The 14,732-nt window shown below is 39.9% G+C and overlaps 1 protein-coding gene across 4 annotated transcripts in view; it reads right to left on the reverse strand.

Moving 5' to 3' along the window:
* Positions 1-2,963: 2,963 nt before the first annotated feature.
* Positions 2,964-14,732, reverse strand: part of RXRA (retinoid X receptor alpha) — a 282,995-nt gene continuing 271,226 nt past the window's right edge. For all 4 annotated transcript variants that reach the window (XM_089684689.1, XM_089684687.1, XM_089684688.1 and 1 more), the window contains 3 exons: positions 14,626-14,717; positions 13,558-13,663; positions 2,964-9,199 (listed from right to left, as the gene is read on the reverse strand). In XM_089684689.1, the coding sequence (XP_089540815.1) occupies positions 9,052-9,199; positions 13,558-13,663; positions 14,626-14,717 (346 nt within the window). In that variant the 3' untranslated portion in view covers positions 2,964-9,051. The remainder of the gene's footprint in view (positions 9,200-13,557; positions 13,664-14,625; positions 14,718-14,732) is intronic.

Raw genomic sequence — 14,732 nt, forward strand, 5'->3', positions numbered from 1 at the left:
GCTTTGACTATTATTTGTGGTCCCCCCCCCTTATATTTGTTTCTCTTCCTTGGGTTGTTTTGAACTGTTGTTCTCTGTACATTTTGTTGGGCTTTGACCCTGCCCCTGTGTGGGCATCTGTTGTCTGTATGTTTTTTATATGTTTAAAATAAAAAAGATTTAAAAAAAAACACCAAGGCTTTAGACCCACTTTAAGTGTGAGATCCTGCTAAACGCAGACATTAATTGATACATTTGTATGGTGAAATCTAAAGGTTTGACAGTTAAGAGAATATTATTTACAAACAAGCTTACTCCATACTCTTCCTGTAAAGTGGAACATCCAGTTCAAATGGTAGTAAACCGCAGCTTTAAGAAAAAAAAAAAACAATTCCCTGCATCGCATACTAGCACATTATGAAATACTTACCTTAGAACGAAGTCACGGGCCACAGCACAGTGCATTGAAGGAACAGCACAAGTATGCCGTTCCTTCAGAGCACATGAACCAGCTGTCAAAAAGAACTAATATCTCCTAAATGGTGCACATTTAGGAGCTATACATTTTACCTACAGGTAAGCTTTATTAGAAGCTCACCTGTAGGTAAAAATTACAAAGCGAACTTTACTACAGCTTTCAGCTCAGAGAAAGCTTGTTTTGTTTTTTGAACAAATACAAGGTGTTCTCTGACTGTACGATGTGGAGAAGAGCGTCAGTGATGCCACAATCTCCACCTTGTCCAATGTGTACTGTGGTCAATCTGCAGAGGGGAAGCTGCTTGGCACAGGATCCAAAAGATTGCGATTATTGCTGTAGTAGCACTAGTGATAGTGAACTTCCGCAGTGGCCACTCGGGTATGAGATATGCATACTTACACTAGTCCAAGCTGGATCAATATAAGTATGCAATTAAAATCATACCTGGAGTTCAGCTTTAAGGGGAATGCAGTCTTTCTATTGATTTGTTTCATGTAAAAGAGATATGTTTGCTGTTAATAATGTAATCAATATGTGGTGTTTAAAAAAAACAAAAATGTTTCCAATATGAAGGTTGTAAACATACCTGTATATGGTGGCAGTCGTATTTGTTCCTCATTTCTTGCTGAGCAGTGCTATAGAATGGTTGTGCTTTAGTGCTCCTTCTCACAATACAAGTCCCAGTGGTAGTTGCCTATCTCCCTGCCTTTAATGGCTAAATTACAACTCTCTTCATTTAAAGTGGTTCTAAAGCCTGGTACACAATACTAATTTTTTTAAAATTTTTTGTTTGGACAGCTCAGGAGGAGCCCCTGTACTAACTATCCAATGTTAGTACAGCGATCTCCCCTGCTGTGCTATTGTGTTCTGACAGAAGGGTTGCACCCCCTTAGCCATAACACTCCGATCTCGCAAGCCGATCGGCAGACTTTTTTCGGTCATACCCCTTCGACAGAAACCAGCCGGCTTCTGACGGACCAGCTGCCATACACATGGGCCGATGCCACCTGACATTTGGCCCGTGTGTACTAGGCTTAAAGCCTTGAGGTTCTTCACCTTAATGCATTCTATGCATTAAGGCAGTGTTTTTCAACCTTCTTTCAGTCAAGGCAACTTTTCAAATTTGTGCAATCTGAATGCACCCATTCTAAAATGTAAAAAAACTAAACTAATCGTTTTACATAATGCAGCAACATTTACACACATAGGACACCCATAATTAGAGGTGGTTTATCCCTCAAAAAATATACACCTTTACACACTGGTAATGACTAGTAGTCCAATGTTTCTCTTCTCCCTCAGTTTCTCTCCCTCTCTAAAGCCAGCCATATATGGGTCGAATTCCGAAATAATTTTCTTTTTGAAATTTCTTTTCAAATAATTTACGTTTGAATTTCGCACCATTAGTGGGCCACAGCAATGGCCGTTGTTTGAGCAATCATCGAATTTGAGTGATCGGGCATGTTGGAAATTTTTTGAAAACCAAACGAAGCTCTAATCAATGATTGGAGAATCATGCGAGAAATGTAATTGAAAAAGAAATGAGCATGAGCAGTGACCTGGAAAGAAAAGAAAATTCTTGGCCACGAGAATTCTTCTCTGTAGCAACACGAGGTGAAATAAAAGGCTGGGTTGGTCGAACTTCTAAATCAATGGTGGCACCATCAGATTAGAAAACACACTAAATTTATGATCTTCTAAAGAAAATTAGTTCAGAATTCGAACCATGTATGGCCTGCATAAGCTAATGTGCTGATGAAGGGCAGGGGAGGGACAAACAAGAATACAGTGCAGGCGTCCAATGTCCTCCCTATCAACCAATGACATCATTGGTTGTTAGGGCGTCAGCAGCTAGAAGTTTCTAACGGTACACAGTGAAAACTTGTGGCACCAAAATGTAGGCTTGATCCAACTACTGGCTTATATTCAATTTTTGGGCAATTTTTAAGCACTTTCCCAAGGCACTCCTGAAGAAACCTAAAGGCATCCAAGACTGCATTAAGGTGAAAAACCTTCTGTACTGAAGAATCCCCCCCCACCCCCCCCTTATTCTTACCTAAGCCTGATTCAATCTAACGATGTGCACTAAGAGCAGTGGCTTTTGCTGCAGTCTTCCTCTTTCCTATACAGATTGATAGCAGTGAAAGCCATTGGCTCCCGCTACTGTCAATCAAATGCTGTGCTGAGCGAGCGGGGGTGGGGCCGAGCCGCCCACTCTGTGTCAATAGACACAGAAAGGGCAGCTCGGGAGCGAAGAGGAGTCTGGAGCAGGGGAGAGCCCTGAATTCATATCACTTGTGTGGATGCAGAAATCTGTGATTTATTTTTTTTAGCTTTAAGTGTGACATTGTCTTATAGAGCTGGACTGGAGAAAATACTACTTTTGGTTCCCTCCATTGACGCTATCCCAACCAAAGCCTAGCCATTATTCCTTACAGTTAGCTGGCAACTTGTAATGTGTAGTAGGTGTCGGTAATCCACAGTACAGAAAGACACAAAGCCAAAATTACTTTGAACTCATATTTATAAACGCTCATTCTGTTTACAATTTCTAATACCATTTATTCATCAAGAAAATACTCAGATTTCCAATGCTTTGTTTTCATTTTGACGTTAAAATGTGCAGAAGTGATTCACAGTAAGACTGAGCCATAGAAAGAGAAAGAGAGGCAGGTACATGAACACAGCATACTGAGAGCGCAGGGGGCGGAGTCTGTTTCTTAAAGCCGACAGACTTCAACAAGCGCAGAGCTCTGGGTGAATGGAGATGTCTGTTATCCTCAGTATTCCAACAGATTATGCAGGGAAGGCGCTTAAGATTCAAGAGTTGAAGCTGAGTTTTCTTCACATTGTAAAAGGTTTTGGAGTCCAATAAGGATTACAGGAATAACATGAGGTGCTGTACTTCATTTACTTGCACAGAGAGATGTGGCAATTCTATCAATAAAAATAGTATTCAGAAGACTTTTTTGAGGGTGGATTTTTAAAATAACTTTACAGCAAAGAAGTTGTACATTTTAAAAGGACACAAATCTGATGTTCCCCGACTCACAGACCTCATGCATCTTCTGGGGAGGTGAGGCCAAATTCATTCAGCTTCATTTTAAGTGAGGTCAGTGCCCAAGAAGTAGTTAATAGTCTGCAAATCAGGGAACGGCAACTTTTATCAAGAGTTATTTTGCTTCATTACAAAATCTTAAAAAACAACCTCAGGCTGACATTGTAAACTTCTTTTTAGAGGTGAAAGTTTCAGGGCTGTCACCCTTTTCCTTCCTTCACAAAGCAGCATTGTTGGTATACCCAATATGAACATGCTTTTACCAGATCTCACAATATAGTGAACCCAGGAGGAGGATAAAGTCCTGGTGCATACAAGACAGCAATCAACGCTCTGATTTTACCAGGTTCTCATAATAATGTGTTTATAAAACTACAACATAAAAAACATCCATTCTTTGCCATATCTTAAGACCAATCACTGCATGAACATTTAATCATACTTGCAGATAAATTTCCACTGCAGCTGTAGAGAAATATGTTTAAAGCTGAATTCTAGCGAAAAGGCAAAACTATCCTTGCATTGAGGCTCCCACTGCAGAGCAAGAATTAAATTCTTTTTTTAGTCTGGGGTACCATTTTAAAGCAGTTTTACCTTATCCCTTACTACTGCAGGCCTCCTCCTCCCCATGGGACCGCTCACCATTTCTCTCCATCGGTTGCTGGTACTCAATGTCATTGTGAACAATTCAGACCCAGCAATTCTGCATTGTATGTCAGGGCACCAGGGAACCGTCCACATCCCAGTTAACCAGAGACAAGGGGAGAGCTCCAGCTCCCAGGGGAGTGTGAGATAAGGTAAGTAAAACTGTGTTTATTGTTCCCCTAGACAAAAACAAGCATTTCATTCTTGCAGTGTGTTTGGGGGACAGTTTTGGCATTTCTCAGCAGTTCAGCTTCAAAAAATTAAAAAATAAAAAGATTTTATTTCTTGCTAACATGTTATTGGAAAACAGCGCCCCCCCCCCCCCCCCCAGCTCCACAGTGAGGTATGGCACCTCCAGAACAACTACTGCTTCATAACACGTCAGGCTGGAATCTGTGAGTGTTAGTACAAAACTGTAAGCAGGGATAAACTTCCATCAATACAAAAATAGATTTTACTTCGCTGATACAATAGAATTTTTCAACCCTTTCTATAATTTGTTTTTTTTTCTAAACTTTTTTTTTTACTTTTGTAATACACAAACATTTTTTTTTTTTTTTTTTTTTTAAACATTATATCACAAGAACAACACAAGGATACCTCTTGGTGCTGGTGAGTTTCACCTATATCCCCTCACACTGTAAATATCCTGCGGCACCTCAAAACAGGTGCTCGAACAAACAGATCGGGCGTTCCTTCCCTGCTTTTTGTGGTTGTTGGAAAGACAACCATTCTTTTTACAACTCATTATAATACAAATGTACTTCTTATAGAGCTCAACAGATTGACTATGTGAATATTTAGAAGTGCTACATTTTGTCTATTTTTACACTAAGGCGCCTCTACGGATTTCGGCGTCCTGAAACAGGCAATGTCCTGATTCTGATTATTCATCAACAAATGCCGGCTCAAGAGATAAGTGTACAGTTTCATATTAGTAAATGGCCATTACGGAATTGGCTGCTTCATTTTCACATCCTGTAAAATGTAATGTGTTATATTTTCTATGTCATTTTTCTGGGAGGACTGCATTGAGAAGATTTGCAATCCAATTAATAAAATAAGAACGAAACGTAATAAAATAAAATGTGTGACACAATATTATTAAAAAAATTCATCAAAAAGATTATTTGGCTGAGGCCCAGGTACAGTCTATGAATCAGGTTCCTTTAATGACTTAACTAGAGTGTATTATGGAACATAGATGTACTGCTGGAGGAAGTGGAGAGACAATAAAATTATTGAAAAAGTGACAAGAAAATGCAGTTTGGCGGCTTAGTGAAAGAGTCGAGTCACTTTCATGTCCATTCTGAGAGTGATTTATGGAATCATTTGTGGTATGTGTACAAGATAAGGTAGGTGCCCTTGTGGAAGCAACTGCCTTGGTCAAAAATCTGCCTTATGAAAATGGAAAGTAAGAATGCTGACAATAGCGCCAATAGTTCAAAAACTAATTTAATGATTCTCTGTCCTAGCCCCAAATGTATCTTTTCTTTTACCAATGCAATGCAAGGAACGAGTTAAAGGATAAATTTATTTTAGCTAGGGGAATGTACATACACAGCCTCTGGGGTGAAGTACACATTACAAAACAGAACAAGGTCAGCCCTGCAAACTAGCGGTCATTGTCCCTGTAGAGATTAAGGCATTCTTTAAAACTCACATGTGCCATGACTGCTCTGTTAATGGAACTGATTCTATAAATTAATGATTTAGAACAGATTTTTTTTTTTTGGGGGGGGGGGGGGACAGGGACGGGGGGACTTCCTGTTTAACAGATATACGAGTAAGGCACTCGGAGAGTAAATATTCAGCTACAGTTACAAAATGTGATTCATAATTCAATAAAAAATTCTTTAATCTTAAAGGGGGCATGTCACTGCTGGAAAATGCCACTCTCTAAAATCTGAGCAATTCCCATCCAGCTATGCCTAGAAAAATACTGTCATAACTTCCAGGGGTAGAGCAATGACAGATCCAGCAGTGGCTCCTGCTATGACAGGCAGTAGCTGGTGTGACAGGTTACCTTTAAATCTGGTGTAATGGGAAAGGGGGTATATAACTGAGTAATGCCACAATGTGCCCTGGTCCCTGCTCCATCCCACGACCAAACAAGACCCAGTGAATAATACTAGTGCTGAGAGACTTTTTCATCTTTAAGGCACTGTTATACAAGAGGAAATATACTGAGGTTTACAGCTCATAATATAAAGGGTGATGCTATGTGGGAAAAGAAAAACAGCAAAGATGGGCTTGCAAACAACATTTTGCTCAAGTAATGTTTCTTAAAGTTTCATTTGTTTATTAGAACTGACCACGATTGTCAGGGAAGAGGATGGGGGCTGTAGACACTTTCCTACACTCAGCTATCTTCCATTCCAGAAACATAACTGGAGCAATCTGCGGCCTCTGCTGAGCCTCCCACAATCTTAAAATAGCTAATTAATGTGTTTTTTATGTTTTGTCTTTTTAAATATCTCATGCTTTTCAAACATTTTAAAAAGCACTCATGCATATTGTCATTTTGAAACTGTTCATCTCCCTTACAATCTGTACACACAGATCTAATGGCTACTCTGGCTGCAATTGTCTTTTTCTCCAATAAAGATGAGCTGAAGCTTATTGAATCTTAGTTCACCTTCATCTATCAGCTGTATCTCATCAAGTAAAATTGCTTTAATGTACTTCTAGTTGAACACAACCAGATGTATCGAATTATACCAATAGCTGATTCATAAAGGAAACATGCAAATGCGTAAAATTTAACGCTTTAGGATATCCTGTGCTGCTCCATTCCAGCAGAGGTAAGGAACGCCCGGTCTGGATGGTGTCTTCCACAATCTGCTCAACAACCACTAGTTTAGAAATCACAAAAGAGGTATCGTAACGGTATCAATAGCGCTTGACCAGTTGCAGGCAAGAAAAGGAAAGAAGGGAGAGGGGCAATGCTTCACAGAAGCGTGCTTCAGCATTGGCTCAGGTTCCGAGTAACTCGCTCCCACGCAGAACGGAGAGAGCGCCAACAAAAGAAAAAGACAAGTTTCTTTGGAAAATATACATATACCATTTTTGCTTTAAAAGAAAGGAATAAAAGAGAAGGCCAGTTAGTTCAAATAAAGCAATGTTTGCACTGACTTACCCTGTAAAATAAAAAAATAAAAAAATCTAGGATCAGTTTCTGGAGGTTCTTTGTGATTCTGTCAACTTTTTTAAGCCCAAAAGCTCTCAGGCTATTGCCACTACATGGATTCTTCTTCTTAACTGAAACACCATTGCCTTCCCATGAGACTCTCTAAACCAGATCGGCAATTTGGCACTCTTGTTGAGTCTCTTCTTCAGCAATGGCCAAACCATTTAAACAAGCTGAAGATTCGGAGTACCAAAATGTATGCTGTAAAAGCTACACCATTTTTTTTTCAAAAGCCCAAACATTGAATAAAATTCTGAGGAACCTCTTACGAGAATGTTACGAGAATGTTTTTAAAATTGATCTGATCCTATGAAAAAGAAAGGTTATGCTTAACAGCTATTGGAGATCTTCTTCAGCTCAAATGGGTGACAGATGCTAAGAAGGCCTCAAGATGACAATGTTGTTGGCCATATAGTCACCTGCAAGCTTTTAACATCAAGCACTTCTCAAACCTAGATCTCACATTCCGGTGTACTATTTAGCAGTTACAAAAAAAAAAAAAGTTAACAGTTTCATATTTTGATGATTTATCCTTACCAACAACAAGAAATCGGAACCTCTACAATAAGTAATTTTGGTTGATATGAATCTCTAGAAAAACTCAGCTGCATTTTTTTTTTTAGAAACAATTGTAATTCTGTACTGTACATTTTTATGTTTTTTAAGAACAATTTTAAAATCACCAGGATTTTCTGCCTCTGTGGCTCCTTATGCTGCTAGAGAAGTTAAGTGAAGCGTTCTCTTGATGTGAAGGATTGCAATACAGGTTTACAAAACAAAAATGGACAAGATCCCTGAAATCTACCCAAGGAGCCCAAAGTGGCTCACCTGTTGTATAATTTTTTTTTTAAGAGGCAGTAAATGCAAACTGGTGGTTTCCTACAATTTCTTGAATACATCAAAACAAAATAATTCTGTAGTGCCTTGATCCATAGAGCCTTAAAACAAGCTAATGGTTCACCACCCAGATGGTTCTGGAAATCGAGCTGTGGAGTTAGCTTTGCTCTTTCCACAGGGAGAAAACGTCTGTTTTTAATTGCTAAACCCCTCAACATAAAAGCATGTGAGGGGACAGCAAGCTCAACTGAGTTCTTTTTGAGATGTTTGTTCTTTGAGAATTAAGGCCTAACGTGGAATAAGGGCTAGTACAACCCCTTGTAATTGTCTGCCTGTGGAAACCGATGTCAATCGCCATATGGACCTTCTCAAAGTTTGTTCAGAAGATCAGCAAAAACTTCTCCACACCATGACAAACCAGTTCTCGTGTGGGAACACACAGATTAGAAAACTCTTCCATTGTCTTTTCAACATAATATATTTTGAAAAAGAAGAAAAAAAATACATTCACCCTCCAAGGGATCTGTGCGGATTTTTTTTATGTTTCAGATGGTGGTCGGTTGGGGGGCCACCAAAGCCAAACAACAACAGCAACTTAATTAAGCTTCAGCAGCGACAACCAAGCCATGTCTTCAAAGGAGACAAAAAAAAAAAAAAAAAGGATGAGCCCAGCTTATCCGCATCCCAGACGTCCGTCACTGATTGCTGTTGTGCTCTGAGAACACAGTTATAGCTCTGTGGATGGACTAAAGGCGCACATGTGACACTGCATGAGGGCTCCTGGACGTTTTCTGTAAGTGTCTCTGAGGGCATCACAAGATGCGTCCATCGCCCTCGGCACAGGGACAACCAAACCCCCTACTCTTAAGTCATTTGATGAGGAGCTTCCAGCATCTCCATTAAGAAGGTGTCGATTGGTGTGTCTCCTATTAGCTTGAAGAAAAAGAGATGTTCCAGACATTTCAGGCCAATGGAACGGAGGGCAGGTAGACGCAACAGCAGCTTTGCAAACCTGGCAGTGGAAAAGGCAAAAAACAAAGCGTCAGTAAGAAAAAAAAAAAAGTAAAAAGTAAAAACCAGCCCTGTCTAGGAAGTTCTGTGGGGCCCTCATGCTGGTATAATTGAGGACAGAAAACCAGACAAAATGGAGTGACTAACACCAAACAATTCAATGAATAACTTGTTTTTTAGACAAGTTTCCTAACACAATTATACCAGCACATTGGGCATATGAATGAGAGTCCCATTCAAAGGGGAAGCACAGTATTCCTTATATTCCTGCCCCTGAGGGACTATGAACTGGAACAATTTCTCACAAATCTCCTGCCACTGATCAAGCAGTCATCTTGCAAAAGACTGATACTTGACTGGACATAATATTCTCATGAGGCACAATAAGATGACGTATCAAGGTTCATATTCACTATAATAGAAGAATGATTGATCACAACATCTTCTAATAGAAACAACAGGATAAGTTTGTGTAGCAGCCTTATAACCTACCAGCTAACAGACAACTGATTAGGGTGACTTTGCCATCACAGTAGTGCTGTAATAAATCAAGCATTCATTTATCCCTTATAAAGTTCAAAAACTTAAAAGAGAGCGGGCCCTGGAAGGCTTTTCAACAATAAGTACCCAAGCTGGATCTCCATGCTACTAGCTTAACACACACACACATGTATATGTATATATATATATATATATATACAGTGGCAAGAAAAAGTATGTGAACCCCTTGGGATTAAGTGGAGTTTTGCACAAATTGGGCATAAAATGTACTCTGCACGTCATCTAAGTCACAACAATAGAAGAACACAGTCTGCTGAACATAATACTACACAAACATTAGCTGTTGCCATGGTTTAATTGCACATAACATGTAAACATTCACAGTGCAGGGAGGAAAAAGTATATGAGGCCCTAGCTTAATGACTTCTCCCAGAGCTAATTGGAGCCAGGAGTGAGCCAACCTTGACTCCAATCAGTGTGATGATATTGGATGTGTTGCTGACAGCTGTCCTGCCCTTAAAACACACACACCTGTTTTGGGTTTAGTGGTTTCAAGAAGCACTGTCTGATGTGAGCCATGCCTCGCAGAAAAGAGCTCTCAGAAGACCTACGATCAAGAATTGTTGACTTGCATGAAGCTGGAAAGGGTTACAAAAGTATCTCCAAAAGCCTTGATGTTCATGTGTCCACGGTAAGACAGACTGTCTACAAATGGAGAAAGTTTAGCACTGTTGCTACTCTCCCTAGGCATGGTCGTTCTGTAAAAATGACTGCAAGAGCACAGCGCAGAGGTAAAGAAGAATCCCAGAGTGTCAGCTAAAGACCTACAGAAATCTCTGGCACATGCTAACATTTTTGTTGACACATCTACAATAAGGAAAACATTAAACAAGAATGGAGTACATGGGAGGACACCACGGAGGAAGCCATTGCTGTCCAAAAAGAATATTGCAGCACGTTTGAAGTTTGCAAAAGAGCACCTGGATGTTCCACAGCACTACTGGCAAAATATACTGTGGACAGATGAAACCAAGATTGACTTGTTTGGGAAGAACACACAACACTATGTGTGGAGAAAAAAAGGCACAGCACACCAACATCAAAACCTCATCCTCACTGTAAAACATGGCGGAGGGAGCATCATGGTTTGGGGCTGCTTTGCTGCCTCAGGGCCTGGACGGATTGTTGTCATTGATGGGAAAATGAATTCCAGAGTTTATCAAGACATTTTGCAGGAAAACGTACGACCATCTGTCCACCAACTGAAGCTCCACAGAGGATGGGTGATGCAACAGGACAGTGACCCAAAGCATACAAGTAATTCAACAAAACAATGGCTGCAACAGCACAGAATACGCCTTCTGGAGTGGCCCAGTCAGAGTCCTGACCTCAACCCGATTGAAATTCTGTGGCATGACCTTAAGAGAGCGATTCACACCAGACATCCCAAGAATATTGCTACACTGAAACAGTTTTGTGAAGAGGAGTGGTCCAAAATTACTCCAGATCGTTGTGCAGGTCTGATCTGCAACTACAGGAAACGTTTGGTTGAGGTTATTGCTGCCAAAGGAGGGTCAACCAGTTATTAAGTCCAAAGGTTCACATACTTTTTCCTCCCTGCACTGTGAATGTTTACATGTTATGTGCAATTAAACCATGGCAGCATCTAATGTTTGTGTAGTATTATGTTCAGCAGACTGTGTTCTTCTATTGTTGTGACTTAGATGACGTTCAGAGAACATTTTATGCCCAATTCATGCAAAATCCCACATAATCCCAAGGGGTTCACATACTTTTTCTTGCAACTGTACATACACATATACATACATACATACATACATACACACACATATTAACACATCATGTTTTGTTGTTGGTAATGCCGATTTGTGATTGTATATATACACATCATGTTTTCTTATTGGTAATGCCGATTTGTGATTGTGCTTTGCCATTCCTCTTACCTAAGGCAAGGCCCTGTACTGATTTCTATCAAGAGACTTTACAGTGAGAACTACATTCTTCAGATGTATAATGCTGCTATTGATTTAGATGGATTGTTTTAAAAATTTTGAACTTATTCTATGGTAGTAATATAGTAAATGAGGTTGAAAAAAGACCAAAGTCTATCAAGAAGACAGGCCCTCTTTAGTGTCCACCTGAATGTGAAATCTCCTGCTGGATACAGGACAGATTGTCAGTCATTCAGCCTTCCTAATAAACTCAAAGTCCAACGCACAGACTACGAAAATTCTCATTAATCGTTAACTGTGTCTCAAGGGACAGCCGACTTGGTTCTTCCCGTCATCACGCAATCAACGTGGTTAGAAAGAGGGAAAAAAAATAAATCTGATCCATTTTCAGATTGGAGGGAGGCCAAGGAAAGGGGCGAATTCTGCTGAGCTATTGAGAACGGGAGTTGGAGCGCCAGGAAAAACAGGGTTTTCTGAATGCCGGCCAGGAAGTGCAAACTTTAAAATTTTAAACTAAAACATATGAGAGGCGGGGGAGGGGAGCCTGACTCCTTCGCTGCTGTGGCCTCATTTTTCAGCTGGAGTTCCCATAGAGGACACAGGGTGAAACAGAGGAGAATGGAAAGCCTTAAAGGTGACTGATGAATTTTGAGGACTTTATCAAATATGCTGTCCCCAATAAAAGCAAGCAAAGTAATGACTGTCGGCTGCTCACTGATGATGTCAATACAGCTCCCTCGAGTTTGTTTTCTGTAACCAAATCCTCTATGCCTCTGTCCTGCACAACTGTCCCTCTTTGTTACTAAATATATTGTGTGGGGCCATTACTGGCCTATTTCTGAAAATACTGTTTGCCTGGCTCTCTCTGGTTTCATTAGTTTCTGAGTCACTACTACAAAAAAAAAAAAAAAAAAAAAAGCATGTAGGTTGGAAGGTTAACACTACTGATATTCATAATTTAAAAAAAAAAAAATGAAGACACTAAAGCACCATAGCAGCCAGGCATTTTGTAATCTCAGAAGATAATGCCGGCAATGGCAGCCTCTGATCTGAAAAGCATCAGCTTCAGTAAGAATTTACAAAGGATTTAGGAAGGTTCAGGTAGTTTTTCTAAATCCACAAAGGGGCCCTTCAGCTCCAGTACAGGAGTACCCAGTAGAGATCAAAGTGGAATTGTTGGTATTCCTATCTGCAGTGGTGCGGTGGTGGAAAAGAGCACTGTTTTTGAAGTTTAATGTAATTATAGAATATCACGCTTTGGACTTTGTGAAGGGAAAATTGGACATTTTTCCACTATAATCACATCGCAATTGACACGGTTCTTTGTATATGTAGTATATATAATAAGGAAAAAATGTATTTTGTCTGTTATATATTATTGACGTGTACAGTTTATTCAGCAGCTTTGATAGCGCTGCACTATATATATTTCTATCATTTTTTGTTGTGTTTTTGTGATATCACAGGAGCCATAGCAGCTGTCTTTGTATTAGGTGATAGGCTTTATTACATTTTTGTAGGGCAAGGGTAATTTTATATGAAAATATAAACAAATGTCTATGTTTTAAACTGCAAGTTTGATTACTGGCATCTGAAAAATCCTGTTGCATCCTTTTTGTCCTAATAACTATTTGGGATCTGGTGCCTGCAAAATTTTCCTCCAGTCTCCATTATCCAATTGTATTTTTTATTTATATTTTGTGTTCACTAGTGATGAAAGGATTACAATAGTGAGGGTCTTTTGCTGAGCACATTTGGACAGAAAAAGGGTCCTTCTACCCATAATTGGGAGATGCCATACATAGAAACAACCCTACCCCTTTCATTTTAATCATGAGGAGAGGTGATTCAGGGTACAGCATGGGAAGAATGGCGGAAGACCCACCTTCCTGGCTGTTCGGGGTATTTATGTTTGCAGTAAGCCTCCAAAGATGCATAGACCTTTTCCCGCAGCGCCTCCACCTCCGATGGGTTTGAGAGACCTTTAGAATCTGTGAAAAACAAATGCAAATGTAACCATGCAGATCTATATCTGTCGCTTATGTAGAAGCTTTATTTTTATTACAAATTGACACAATATTTCACGTTACAAGCCATATGTTTCTATAACAGCCAAAAGATAGAAAATTTTCCAAAGCAACAGTATTTCCCCTTTAGATGAGACTTCCCAGAAACAGAGATCCCCTATAGGCAAAGAGTTTTTATTTATATATTTATTTTCTGGTAATGGCATTGGGGAAATGTTATAGTTCCTAGGTTCTATATATAGAAAGTAGTGGAGTTCTCCTTTATTCTAGCAAAACAACTTTTTCTTCTTCTTTTTAAATGTAAACATGCTCAATCGTCTACAAGCACAAGCCCTTATTTTCCACCATTTTCTTATATAATTCTTGCCTTTTTTGCTTAAAAAAAATAAAATTAAAACAACTTTCAGAAAATGATTCAATCCATTAGCATCTTTGTATAACTGAAGCATCAGTTTTGGGGGGGATTTAGCCGGGGAAAGTAAGATCACCAGGAAGCATGTTATTTTTGAGCAGCTGTGAACATGCAACTCTGAAAGGCAAATGTTACAAGTTGAGCAGAGCAAAACTTACCTTTCAGACATCAACGGTCCCACTCCCTCACCAGGATCTTCTCCTGGGTGCTAGTTTTCGGTCATCTTCATGCACTGGCTCGGGATCAAGTCACCCCTGTGCATGTGCAGGAGGTTGATGACAAGGCACACAGGGACTGTGCTGGCGATGTAAGCTGAGCTGCACATGTACAGCTCAGTCTGTATCACTGGAATAGACAGCAAGCAGGCAGGAAGATGTATTTTATTGCAGAAGAGACACTGCTGTCTCTTCTGTAAAAAGAAGCCTGTCTGCTTGCTGTTTGTGACAGCAGAACTTTGTTTGTGTTTTAAGATCAACAATAATCTAAGACCAGCATACAGCCACCACTCACTCACCTGGGTTGAAGAGGACAATTGCTCGGAGGCAGCCCAGCTCTGTCTTGTCCATCTGCATGTCTCGCATTTTGGACACTAGTTCTGTCAGAACACTGAACCAAATGAAA

The sequence above is a fragment of the Staurois parvus genome, unplaced genomic scaffold, assembly GCF_062004578.1.
Source record: "Staurois parvus isolate SC_StPar_1 unplaced genomic scaffold, SC_StPar_1.0 ptg000352l, whole genome shotgun sequence".
Lineage (NCBI taxonomy): Eukaryota > Metazoa > Chordata > Amphibia > Anura > Ranidae > Staurois > Staurois parvus.